At 40.0% G+C, this 14,241-nt stretch overlaps 1 protein-coding gene across 1 annotated transcript; it reads left to right on the top strand.

Annotated features, from left to right (window-relative positions):
- Positions 1 to 753: 753 nt before the first annotated feature.
- Positions 754 to 8,302, top strand: LOC118220231 (histone acetyltransferase KAT8-like). Its single transcript, XM_035403991.1, has 11 exons — positions 754 to 1,127; positions 1,551 to 1,625; positions 1,744 to 1,922; positions 2,625 to 2,678; positions 2,860 to 3,024; positions 3,224 to 3,313; positions 5,690 to 5,830; positions 6,169 to 6,262; positions 6,392 to 6,542; positions 7,800 to 7,954; positions 8,064 to 8,302. Exons 1-11 carry the CDS (start codon positions 800 to 802, stop codon positions 8,126 to 8,128), a joined length of 1,497 nt encoding a protein of 498 aa, XP_035259882.1. The 5' UTR covers positions 754 to 799; the 3' UTR covers positions 8,129 to 8,302.
- Positions 8,303 to 14,241: the final 5,939 nt, after the last annotated feature.

Raw genomic sequence — 14,241 nt, 5'->3', positions numbered from 1 at the left:
AGGGGCCAGGTGGTGAAGCCTAGGAGTAAAGAGAAACAGCCTCCACTGCGTATGCTTCTGGGCAAAAGCGCATGCTGCTCACTGAATTCAATATAGAAAACCAAGGTGATTGAACTACTCAAAGGACCTCATCTGTCCATATTTTGTGATCATAAAAAATTAATGGTGTGCAGCAGTTTGTGAAACAATGGTTGTTTTGGTCCAGAAGTCTTGGGAAAATATTGAAATGTGCATATTTTATTGCATTTTACATATTGTTTAAATCTGCTTTTCATATGAAATGTGATGGTCATTAATCAAGTTTCAAAATACCATAGGGGATGTTTTATTTTGCCTTCTAAATTTTGATATTCCCCATTCACTTTAATGAGATCTTCAATGTTTTCCCCTCAACATGTGCAGTACAGCTAACAGCTTGTAAAAATGCTGGGGTTGCAATTGTGGTTGGAACGAAAACCAGCATGTACACATATCCCCTCAAGGCAAATTGTAATCGTAGAATACTTTTAGCGAAGCGGTTACATAATGTATGAACCATAAAAAAACAGAGAAGGTAAATGTATACAGAATATAAAGAGTGTAGATTCTAATTTAATATATCAAATAATATAAAATAATTTAACGATACAGATTGCCACCATTTAGCCGCTATGTTTTGTTCTGCGCACAACACGAACAAAATTGTCTTCTGCGCAACTCGTGACGTAGTGCACAGATTCAGGTTTCCTATCTTATTTTTGCTACAAGCAAAGAACTGTATTGTGTATACGTCACGCAGTTGAATTTTAGAACAACGAGTATGACTGCTGTAGCAGTGTCTGTTTCGTCGGATTGTCGAACTACATATGAAAACTGCGGCACTGCAGATCGAATGGATATAGAAACTGAATTGTCAAGACACTCTTCTGCGGACAGAACAGATTTGGAGTCTGGAACTCGGGCAGCCTGCTCGTCGAATGGTAGCGGCGGGGAGGATGAAGAGTCTGAGGCCGATAGGGAGGGAGGAGCCGGGGGCTCGAGTACGCAGCGCGCTTTGGAGGGAACAGGGCTGGCTGGCGGGAGGGAGCAGGAGGTCTCGGTGGAAATAGGCGAGACGTATCTCTGTCAGCGAGCCGACAAAACATGGCGTGAGTCACTCTTCGTGCTGATAGCCTGTTGTGTAATTGAGAAGCAAACCATGGAGCAAAAGAGGGGAAAGCTGTAGCTAACAACGTTTGTCCGTCGTCATAACGTTTGATAAATCCGTTAGGGTTGCGTTACCACATACATCTAGCCTCCAATACTGCATTTTTAAATGCTGTATAGATAGGTAACGTTAAACTAAGCTTATCTAGCCGTCTAGTTACAATATCAGCAGTGTTAGCGATACAACATTAGCGCGCTTGTTAGCGCTAACTCATTGTTTTGCTAACTTGGTTACATCGGACGAAATTGAGATTTACGTTTTCTGGCCGAAGTGAAAACTTGTTTTGAAAGTGTGTTACGTAATTTTGTTTTTGTAAGCGTGTTATCGTGTCGTCATAAATGTACTGTTGCTATTAATTTCCTAGATTCTGCGGAAGTTATCCAGTCCAGACTGAATGAACAGGAGGGACGAGAGGAGTTCTACGTCCACTATGTGGGCTGTGAGTGTTACTGTACAAATGCTGTGTATAGTCGCTTATTTCACTAAACCATTCGGAAATGGATGGCATATGGTCCACTTGGGCCATTATAATTCTCATTCCTCTAACCTTTCCTCAGTTAACCGACGGCTGGACGAATGGGTGGGCAAAGCACGCTTGGCTCTTACTAAGACAGTGAAGGATGCTGTGAGGAAGAGCGTGGAGAGAGGCGGGGGAGGAGAGTTGGGGGAGCAGCCTGAAAGGAAGATCACCCGAAACCAGAAGCGTAAACACGATGAGATCAACCATGTCCAGAAGGTTCTCTTGACTTTTTTTATTTTGTTTTTTTGTAACCAAAATGGGGGAGTTGTAGGTTGCTTTGCAGTAAGGAGCATAAGGTATAAACCAAATAAGTGGTGCACAACCTATGTAAGGTGAGACAAGTGTCTGTTGGTGTCTGTTTATTATAGGGCAGCATTGTGCATGATAATGAACAAACTATATTGGCTGTAACTACATGGGCAGCAATTGGAAGGTGAGAGGAAGGATGAGAGAAGTGCCTGCCAATCACATTGCTGGACCTTCAGAAGGCAGTCTTGCTGCTAACACATGCACTGCTGCCTGGGGACTGCATTGGTCGAAACTCTGCTGCAACTCATCCAAATCCGTGTAGTTATAGTTGGTATTGTTTGTTCATTCTTTGCCTTTGGTAGAATGCTTATTTTTCTCCAATCTGGCATGCTCAACATGACCTTACAATAAATTGCTTGTTTATGTGTCTCACAGTACGGGGGTTGCACATTCCATATGAAGTTTAATTAGTTTTAAAATACTTACACTTAGACGTGAAGTTGGACTGCATTCTGTTTGAAGATGAGCAGTGCATTTCCTCTTTTCTGCTTTTTTGCTTTCTAATTGACATCAATAGTGTAGCATTTTAGCAGTGCCTGAAATCATGCATACAATTCAGTGTGATCTTTATTTTCTGTTGATATTTTATTGTAATTATTCAATCCTCAGACATATGCAGAGATGGACCCAACCACAGCTGCTCTTGAAAAGGAGCATGAGGCGGTAAGTGGATTTGAAAAGAGAAAATTGGTGCTGGCTTTGAATAGTGTTTTAACACTGAGTGAGGAGGGACATCAAGAACAAGTTGCAGAACAACTGGGCTGTCTCGGACCAGCTCATCAATGATTTTATTGTCAGTTTCAGTTCACAAATTTGTTTTATTTGTCTTGCCTTTGTCCTCTAGATTACCAAAGTTAAATATGTGGATAAAATCCAGATCGGTAATTTTGAGATTGACGCCTGGTACTTCTCCCCGTTTCCTGAGGACTACGGCAAACAGCCTAAATTGTGGATTTGCGAGTACTGCCTAAAATACATGAAGTATGAGAAGACTTTCAGATACCATCTGGTGAGTACTGCAATGAATACTGGATAGAGAACTCAGAATTGTTCATCTGTCTCATTGTTCTTAACAACCCCACATTGTGAAGAAAGTCCCGTTTCCTGTATACTACGTAATAACCTCTCACTTATGGTTTAGAAGTGGAAATACTATATGGCAAGTACAGAAGCTTGTTAGTAATAATGCTACTTTTCCTTCTTCTCAGTCTCAGTGTCAATGGAGACAGCCTCCAGGAAAGGAGATCTACAGAAAGTGTAACATCTCAGTGTATGAAGTGGATGGCCGAGACCACAAGGTGATCTCTATTTATCAGTATTTCTATCTCTCTGCTCTATTTGGTAAATTTGCAGTTTTGGAAATTCTGGGGCTTAAATTAATAACCAGTATTTGTCGGCCATGTTGGTCAATTCTGCACCTCCCTGTTTACATTATAGGACTACTGCAACCTGAAACCAAGTTTCTTCATTGATGGAAAAAGTAGATAAGCACAGACTTATTTTTATAGCATTAATTCCACTTGCTTGTTTCATTCTTAAGCCGAGAACTACTGAGTGTCTATGTAACTTTTTTTTTGCTTGTGATTTTGGCTGGTAAAAATAGTATTTTAAAATAATAATTAAAAATTGTTCATATGACTGTTCACACTTTTTTTTTTAGTACAACATTTTCACTTAATATACAGCAACAGCAGGGAATTAAATGGGCATTCCTCTCTGCCACCCGTTCTCTACATGGCCAAACGTATGTGGACACCTCTTCTAATTAGTGGGTTTGGCTACTGCAGCAACACTCATTGCTAAAAGGTGCATACAATCAAGCATACAGCTATGCATGGATCTCCACAGACAAATGTTGGCAGTAGAATGGATCGTACTGAAGAGCTCAGTGAATTTCAATGTGAAACTCATAGGATGCCACCTTTCCAACAAGTCAGTTTGTCGAATTTCTGCCCTGCTAGAGCTCCCCTGGTCAACTGTAAGTGCTGCTATTGTGAAATTGAAACGTCTAGGTGCAACAGCAGCTCAGACAAGCAAGCTCACAGAACAGGACCGCCGAGTGCTGAAGTGCGTAAAAATTGTTGGTCCTTGGTTGCAACACTCACTACCAAGTTCTAGACTGCCTGTGGAAGTAACGTCAGTGCAAGAACTGTTTGTCGGGAGCTTCATGACATGGTTTTCCATGGCCGAGCAGTTGCACACAAGCCTAAGATGTGCAAGGCTAAGCGTTGGCTGGAGTAGTGTAAAGCACCCCACCATTGGACTCTGGAGCAGTAGAAACGTGTTCTCTGGAGTGATGAATCACGCTTCACTATCTGGCAGTCTGACAGATGACTGAGTTTGGTGTATGCCAGGAGAATGGTTCCTGCCCGAGTGCATAGTGCCAACTGTAAAGTTTGGTGGAGCAGGAATAATGGTCTTTGGCTGTTTGGCTGGGCTTGGCCACTTCCAATGAAGGGAAATCTTACAGCATAGAGTGACATTCTAGAGAATTGTGTGCTTATAACCTTTTGGCAACAGTTTGGAGAAGGCCTCCGTGCACAAAGTAAGGTCCATAAGGAAATGGTTTGCCAAGTTTGGTGTGGAAAAACTTGATTGGCCTGTGCAGAGCCCTGACCTCAACCCTATCTTAGACCTTTGGGATAAAATAGAATGCTGACTGCGAGCCAGGCCTTGCGCCCAACATCAGTGCCCAACCTCACTAATGCTTTTGTGGCTGAATGGAAGTGAATCCCCGCAGCCATGTTACAAAATGTAATAGAAAGCCTTCCCAGAAGAGTGGAGGCTCTTATAGCGGCAAAGGGGGATGAACTCTATATTAATGCCCATGATTTTGGAATGAGGTGTTCAGGATGCACATATGGGTGTGATGTTCAGTCGTCCATGTACTTTTGGCCATGTAGTGTACGTTGCATCTGCATGTCGGCTGTAATCTTAGCATTGGCCTGATACCAATAAGTTTGCCTCATGGTACCAATAGTGAGTATGGGTATGACCCTGATATTATTGTTTGTACCTAATATATCACATTCATAACTACACAAAATATATTGATTCACTGAACACTGAATTTGACTGAAGCTGTCAACACCCTCATGCAGAGGTACATTGAAATGAGCCTCTGTATCACGTACTGACTCCTGCAAGTGGTTTATGTGAGGTTTTCAGTTCACAGTCCTTCAAAGTCTTTACAGTACAATTACAATACTTGCCAACCGTGTTAACCTTTATCTGATTTATCCTATTAATATATGCCTATGCCACTTCTATTGACCCTTACTGTAGCTGCTTTACCCTACTCTCCTTTTTTCAGACTTGTCTTCTTTGCTCAGTGTGTCAATAATAGACCTCACCATACCTGCCTACCCAGTTCACCTTCCCCATGCAAGGCATAAACATTTTGTCATGTTTGTTCCTCTGTAAGGAATACCCTTCCACACAACCGCAAGCAACAAAACATACTCACCATAGTCAGATAATTGAACTATTGAGTGATGTTAAATGAAGTTATTTTTGTACATCAGTGGTATGGTTGTAAAAGATTGCTCAACATGGGGTTTAATTTCAGGACTAAATACAGGTGATAAATCCTACTCACCAAAACCTGGGCTCTAGCAATAGATTCCTGGCTGAATTTGCTGTATAATATCTTCTTCCCTCTTGTCTGTCTGCAGATCTACTGTCAGAACCTGTGTTTACTTGCGAAACTCTTTCTGGATCACAAAACCTTGTACTTCGATGTGGAACCTTTTGTCTTCTATATCCTGACTGAAGTTGATCGACAAGGGGCACACATCGTGGGATATTTCTCAAAAGTAATGTCCATATGAAAATAACACTCAGTTCATGTGCAATTCATTATATATTTTTATACAAATTAGCATATTTTACATTGTTATTTCTGATGTTTTTGCTGATTCCACCTGACAGAATTTGTACATTAAATTGTATTTACGTCTTGACTTTTGGGTCACTCTAAATACTTATTTCAAGACATTGCTATAATCAGAGGTGCAAAAAAACATCCTGTCAGACAAGGAACATCCTTTACTAAATTTGAGGGTCTACTTTGCTGCTGTCTTGTGACCCAATGTCTGTATTAATGATAAAAATTTATTTTCACTTTTTGTTTTGTGTGTTTGCTTACGTGCAGGAGAAGGAATCTCCAGATGGCAACAATGTAGCATGTATCCTCACCCTCCCCCCATACCAGCGGAGAGGATATGGCAAATTCCTCATTGCTTTCAGTGAGTCAATGTTTTATGTTATTCTCTGTGTTTAAGGTTTGGAAGCAGACTGGTTTGTAAACATGAAATTCTACCTCTTCCTCTTTTACTACTCCCCCCAACTGCTACCCCTCTGTTTTTTCTTCCCAGGTTATGAGTTGTCGAAACTGGAGAGCACAGTCGGGTCTCCAGAGAAGCCTCTCTCAGACCTTGGGAAGCTTAGCTACCGGAGTTACTGGTCATGGGTACTGCTGGAGATTCTGAGGGACTTTCGGGGTACACTCTCCATCAAAGACCTCAGGTAGAAATATAGGAGCCTATAATAATAATAATAATAATAATAATAATAATAATAATGATAATCGTTGTAATCGCTGCAAGCAGCGATACATGGGGTCCAAGCAGACAGTCAGCACCATGGGTGGTCAAATCCATTCTTGCATGGCTGGTGTGTGTTCAGATTTTTGTTGTCACCACTTATACTGAACATATTTGCTAATTGGCTGGATACATTAAATGCTTGTTTAACTGTTAGCCAACAAAAAGATTTTTCATTTTGGACACAGGAACAGTTTTCAACGGTTTCATTGTGAACTTATCAAGAAATGCTGCTAAAATATGATTTATTAAATTAATTAAGAGCAAGTTTGCATTAAATCCAGAAACAGGTATGGCCCTCCTTGCCCACCCCTGTTCAACACCATATAAGTATTTTCCTCAGACCGATGTGCACTGCTATAATCAGGATGTTTTCAAGACAATAGACCAAGTCTAGGATTAAAGTAAATTACATACTTTCTGCATCAGAACAAAAATGCAATTTAAGGCTGCAGCCATGATTTTTATCATTGACAATATCTTTATATAACTTTTAAAGAGAACAGTGCACTGGACAGACTTGTGGTTTCATATCTTTTAAGTGTTTTTCATTTATTGAAAATGGTGAAAATTATTTAAAGAGCAGTGCAAAGGTGCAAAACAAAGCCTTGCTTTTTGTGAGGAGAGGAATGTAATGGCATTACACTTATGCCTATATCTTGAGTTATGTTGAGTTAATAGTGCCACCAAGTGGCCAATATGAAAAATAAGAACTTATTGGCCTGCACAGAGCCCTGACCTCACCCCCATCGAGCACCTTTGGGATGAATTGGAACATCAACGGCAAGCCCGGCCTTATCACCCAACATCAGTGCCCAGCCTCACTAATGCTTTTGTGGCTAAATGGAAGCGAATCCATGCAACCATGTTCCAAATTGTACTGGAAAGCCTTCCCTGAAGAGTGGAGGCTGTTACAGCAGCAAAGAGGGAACCAACTCTATATGAATGCACATGGTTTTGTAATGAGATGTTCAAAAAGTGCATATGGCTGTGATCAGGTGTTGTCATACTGTTGGCCAGGTAGTGGATATGTGTGTGTGTGCATGTGTGCATGTGTGCGTGCGTGCGCGCGCGCCAAAAAAATGTAAAAATGTAATAATTACTGTAGTGTGTTATCGAATAACCCTTTTTTAAAAACATTGATCTTACTCTAACCATTCCTGGGTATCCCCCCTCATAGTCAGATGACCAGTATCACCCAGAGTGACATCATCAGCACACTACAGTCCCTGAATATGGTGAAGTACTGGAAGGGACAGCATGTCATCTGTGTGACACCCAAACTGGTGGAGGAACACCTCAAAAGTGCCCAGTACAAGAAACCACCAATCACAGGTTATTGTTTGGTTTTAACAAAACTACTTTTTACCTCCTGCTTGCCCTGTCTGCTAATTTAAATGCCTTTGCTAATGAATCTGCATTCTTTTATATCCCCCCTTTTTAGTGGACACAGTTTGTCTGAAGTGGGCACCACCCAAACATAAACAGCCCAAGTTCTCCAAGAAATGAAAGGACAGGAAGGGAGTAGTGAGAGACGCTGATGAACAGAAGCTATGCTGGCTCTCCATTTCTTGCACTTTCTGTTGTGCTTAAATTTGTGTTGTAAAAATGTATGTACATTTCTATTGGTCGTTTGTTGTGTTTCTTTTGTAAATAAAGATGAATAGGAATGTTCAAGATTAAGTTTTTGTTTGTTGAGCTCAGTCTGAGGGTGTGGAATTACATTAGGGGTACGTCCCAATGCTCAAAAAAGGTATTATCCTTTGCTCCACTACCACCTTATCTCTTCTGTGCCCCAGTAACCGATCTTTGTGTCCTCCTTTCCTCCATTGTCCCAATATTGGAGGAGTCGAGTGAAGTGGCTTCAAACATGTATTCTGCTGCGGATGTCTGCGTGTTTCTTGGTGACGTCATCGTGCTCACGCCTAGAGACTGAAAGACCATCCCACAGAATCTGACACTCCAAACTTGGAGATGGTAGACAACTTGAATTTCCCTAATTATGCAAGACGTTTAGCCACATTTGTGTGTGGTCCAATAGGTTATTATCACAGCATTCTCCCCAAAGGCTAGATTGCCTACACTGGATAACAAAATGTCAGTTTTGTTTTTGTGGCTCAAATCATGCGGCTCAAATTCAGTCATTTAAGACAGGAAAGCAGGTTTTTTATTTGCTTGAATGCTGCTTAAATGAACATGACTTATAAATAAGCTGCTATTATTTCAGCATGTGAATATGCATGAATTAATTTATTCAACCAGCTGTATCCAAAGGATGCACGTATTACCAACAAACCAACAAATTAGATTTCAGATGGGAAGTTTTTCAATAAATGCTGAACACTAGGAGACAATGAGTCATAATATGATGCAACTATTGGAATTAGTGGTATGTACAGACATCGGGATTCTAGAATTACAGGAAATTATGTATGCGTATATGGAAGATGCTTAATTTGATTTTATGTTGCTGATAATTAATGTGTCTCGATGCGAACCGCAATGTCAGGTACTTATTTGTATAGGCTACTGTACATGCATCTTTATAGGCTACTTACAAGCTGCTTTGCTGCTTTACATGGGCTTCCATGTATGAGATTAGTAATTTGCTATGGGACTGTTTGTGGACTCGGCTATTTCATCCTGTTGACGTTGGCTTTGATGACCGAGAAGCAGATAAGCTGTCCAAATTTTCGCCTCCTCGTTCTCTCATTTCCTCTACTCGTCTCCTCTGCTTTCTTCCACATACTTCCAGGTAGAAGATGAGTGGTAGTGGGGGAGTGGAGGAAAGGAGGTGAGGTGGTGAAGGTAATGAGACACACCCTGGATGCACATTAGGGTTTGGATTTTCATTACCTCTTGTAAGCACTTGGAGGAACTCTGACTACAGTGATGTCATCTACATTTCCATTGTCTTTTATGTTTTATTGTCTACGCTGTACCACACCAAAAGCATTTGATAGCAGCACAGTATCTGTAGGATGATTTTTTTCCCATTTCATTTTCATTTTTACTGCTTGAGAATTGTGCTTTTTAATTAACAGTCCTCAAATTATTCATACGGTTGCCTGGTTGAGAACACAAGTACATCTTGCTCCCATACACAGTGATACAGAAAGTTTGGGAAGCAAAGAAAAATTTGAGTCACAGTTGGCAATCAATAAAATTTGGTTGTATCTTAGGGACACAAAGTTTCCGAATCTACCCTCAGGCAGAATTCCAACAGGATTTTTGGAAGAGTTGGCAGAAAATGCCTCTTGAGAGCAGTCAACCGAACTAAGCACCTGCAGTTTGCTGAATGGCAGAGGAGGGAAAACTTGAGCAGTGAAATGGAAAAAATGACACTACCCAAAAAAGATTAAGCTGTCCTACCAAAATGGACAAAAAGGGCAGTTGCCAGAGAAGTGACCAAGAGGCCACCTTTTGCACTTCACCGATATTTTCCTCTTTGGGAGAGAGGCTAGACAGAAGGCACTTCTGAGAAAGACAAATGTTAAGTCACACTTGGAGTTTTCCAAAAGCCATGTGACAGGCCCCGAGATTTTGTGGTTTGATGAAACCAAAGTTGCGCTGTTGAATACTTTTTTTATGAAATACCTATGTCCAAAATAAAAACAGCAGAATTAACAAGTTAGTTGATCCACGATGCAGTTAAAAAGGTAAATTTTTTTGTCTCCATAGTTACATATAATGTATATTTTTGTGATATTTTTCTGATCATTTTGTATTAATAATTTTGAATTGATCATTTACAGGGCACCTCCAAGTAAATATCTCATTGTTATATTACACTGCAGTAAAGAAATTTGAATTCCACTGAAATGTGAGGCAATTACCTGTATCGTTTCACCTCACCCATGAGATTAGCTGTGATTTTAGCAACAGCATGCTTGGCTGCAAGCACATGCACAGATAAATGCCAACATATGCTGAAGCATTATGCTGCCTGCCCTGAGAGAGCAAAAGTGCCCTTGTGGCTGCATGTCTGTGCATGGTCCTGCTTGGGTGCCGGGTGTGACTTGCTTAACCAGTTTTACTGGACCAAGAACATAAAAAGTATAATTTAATATAAGCTAGCTGTCTGTAATGTAGCCCTGCAATAGATTGGCGACCTGTCGAAGGTATATCACTGTCTCTCACCCAATGTACACTGCAATAGGCTGCAGCACCCCCTGCGACCCTGACCAGGAATAAGCAGGTATAGGTAATGGATGGATGGATGTCTGTAAAGTAGTTGTGTCAGCAGCTGTTTTATGACCTGAAGGATAGTTCAACCATACTTTTACTAATGATTTTGCTGTGCTTTACTCTACATTATACAATATAATTAAATGGGCGCACTAGCCAATGAAATGCTGTCTTTGGAACGTGGAAAATGTAAAAATCTGTGAATTACAATAATGTACTTGCATGCGGATAAAAATAACAAAACAATTTTTTAATCATAATATGCCAATTCACAATAATAAAACAAAATGTCTGGTTAATTTTATTATGACACTTGTAATAGAAGCAAGATGAAACAGCAGGATTAGTGGGATGAAATAAGCTATAATGTTTTTGGCCTTCTGGTCAAAACAAATTTTTGCTACACAAAGAAAGAAAGAAAAACAAAAACCCACAGGAGTGATTTCTGTTTTAATATACTCTTGTTGAGTGAGATAGCTAGAGTATGACATCTCATTTTCTACTTTTCAAATTAAGTGCTTTCTCTTTGAATCTCACTATGCTACCAACGGCTGTGCAAATATTATGATCAATAAAGAAATGTCAGACACCGAAAGACCATTGGCTCAAAGGAACAGGCAATTGTGGTGGTGGTGTTCCAGCATAGGTCATTACCACTTGTAATCTTTAAAAAAATGACACTGGAAAAATAAGGATGGCTAAAATCATACTGGTTTTTATCTGTATCCTACGATTTAGAAGGACAACTTTGTGGGATCCCAGTTTTGCTATAAAGAGTAGCTGGACTTCAGAGTCAGTGGTTGTACCAGTGTACAAAAGATTTTCTCACTTCAGCCATGTTCTGAAAATTGTCCTTATAAACTTCAAAAAAAAAAAGGTTACAGATAAAAACCGATGTGATTTTTTCAATCCTTATGTGCTCTTTAGCAGATATACAAAAAAGAAGAATGATATACTGAAAACTGGACATACATTACACCAAAATTTCCAGCTGCAATTAGTCAGATGAATTGACAATGTGATACTATCAATATACTTTGACCAATCTTCATGAAACAAAGTACTTATGATGTCTGGACATGAATCTCCATGTGTGTAATCATTAAAGTGTGACTAATTTCTCCATTAATAAACCTCAAAATGGTTTTACTGGGACATAAATATCATCCTGATTGCACTGACAGATCCTAGTTAGCTGACTTCTCATGACTAGCAGACGGCAGTTTTGGGATTTGAACCAAGAAACTTGAATGTCTGATCCTTAACTGCTAGGTCACACCCCAGTTTATTGTGTTGGAAGGAGGACAGGGTTTCAAGAGGTGGAGAGTCCCAACGGTTCAAACTATGATGAAAAGAAAGTAACCAACTCCTTATATGAATAAAATGCCTGGATGCCAGTGTAACAGTGTGATTGGTGTTCGTGTGTGCAGCAACATTATGCCAAAGTACCTTTTATTCTTTGATGAATTGTACACATGATGCAGCTCTTTAATGGTGCCCTCTGTTCACTCAAATTCGATTCTGTACAGGGGATTTGAGGAGGCTGTCTAGACGACACTAGTTGGATTGGTGGGGCCTGCCGGAAGAACAGCATTAGTTGGATTGGTGGGGCCTGCCAATAGAACAGTACTAGATGGATTGGTGGGGCCTGCCAATAGAACAGCACTAGATGGATTGGTGGGGCCTGCCAATAGAACAGCATTAGATGGATTGGTGGGGCCTGCCAATAGAACAGCACTAGATGGATTGGTGGGGCCTGCCAGAAGAACAGCACTAGATGGATTGGTGGGGCCTGCCAATAGAACAGCATTAGATGGATTAGTGGGGCCTGCCAATAGAACAGCACTAGATGGAATGGTGGGGCCTGCCAGAAGAACATCACTAAATGGATTGGTGGGGCCTGCCAGAAGAACAGCACTAAATGGATTGGTGGGGCCTGCCAGAAGAACATCACTAAATGGATTGGTGGGGCCTGCCAGAAGAACAGCACTAGATGGATTGGCAGGACCTGTAGTGTGCTTGGGGTCATTGTCTTGCTGTAGAATTAATTTGCTCCCAATCAAACATTTTCCAGGGGGTATTGCATGATAGGTTAAGATTTGTTTGTATTTATCAGCATTCTTGATGCCTTCAATAAAATAAAACTGAATCACCAACTCCAGATGTTGCTGTACAGCCTCAAACTTGCACTGATACTCCATCATAACTGATGGTTGTTGACTTGGTTCAGAGAGTCTTTCATTGCTTAGGCAGCATGCACACTGCTTTCTCTTCCGAAAATCTCAAATTCAGACTCAACGGTCCATAAAACCTTCACAACTCAGGTGTCCAGTTTCAGTGTACTAGTGCATATTTTAATTCTCTTTTGCTTATTTACTTTTCTCAGTAGTGGGTTTTTTACAGCTACTAATTCCATAGCATTGAATTCTCACAGTGGAAGGATTGACAAAAACACCTGTGTTTTCTTCAGTTCAGCAACACAAGTGGAGTTTGATTTTTTCCTATTTTTCAAAGATAAAATCGTGAAGTGCTGTGTTTGTGAATTGTGATGGTAATAGTTTTGGTAAAGTTGTTGCATGGTTGTTAGGACTGCCATTTTCTCTGTATCTTGTTGCAATAATAGATTGAACTCCCATTTTGGAAACCTTCCTTATACAGTTGTATTATCTCATATCTATATTTCTTTCACCTTCCTTTTGCAGTTGACTTATTTTATATCTGATCTCACCAGAAATATCTCCTTTAGCCATTTTGGATGCACATGTCAAAGAAATCTGAAAGACAATTCAGGAATGTTCGGGTGGTTGTTTGTTTGAATGTTAGAGTCACTTTTGAAGACAAACGGTTCTAACATAACATCATTGACACTTGGTAGCACATTGACACAGCTCTAACGTGTTTGTTGATTGGAAGAATGAAAGACCTAAAGTGGTATTATGGTGCACAAAAGTAAGAGTGGAAAATACTGATAGATTGGCTATTATATGTAGTGCAGAAGGAGTTTCTGTCATTTTCTATTAAGTTTTGTGTATTATTGTCTGACACTGAAAAAAAATTGAATGGCTGATTTGACTGGAAATTGTAGAAACCAAAATTTGGTCTCTAACTTTTGCACAATATTGTAATAAATAAATAAATAAATAAATAAATAAATAAATAAATAACAGAGTCCCTGATGAAAATTACATTAAAATTAAGGCGAGGGAGGTTGAATAATAGTCCGTAAAATTAAAATTAAAATTGGTCATTTTCATCGAAACGTTGGTTATTTTTCTTTAGATCATCAGGAATTTGTAAAGTAATGAATATACAGAAATGTATTTGTTTTGAAGCGACAGAGGTGTTGGAGAAGAGCACCACGGATATGAGGTAAACTGAGCGGCCCTTGTGATTGGCTGTCCTCTCAGGTAGATTTCCTCGCTTTTTTTCTGGTC

Source organism: Anguilla anguilla, chromosome 2 (assembly GCF_013347855.1).
Source record: "Anguilla anguilla isolate fAngAng1 chromosome 2, fAngAng1.pri, whole genome shotgun sequence".
In the NCBI taxonomy this organism is placed as follows: domain Eukaryota; kingdom Metazoa; phylum Chordata; class Actinopteri; order Anguilliformes; family Anguillidae; genus Anguilla; species Anguilla anguilla.
This window is presented reverse-complemented; position numbering and strand designations above follow the sequence as displayed.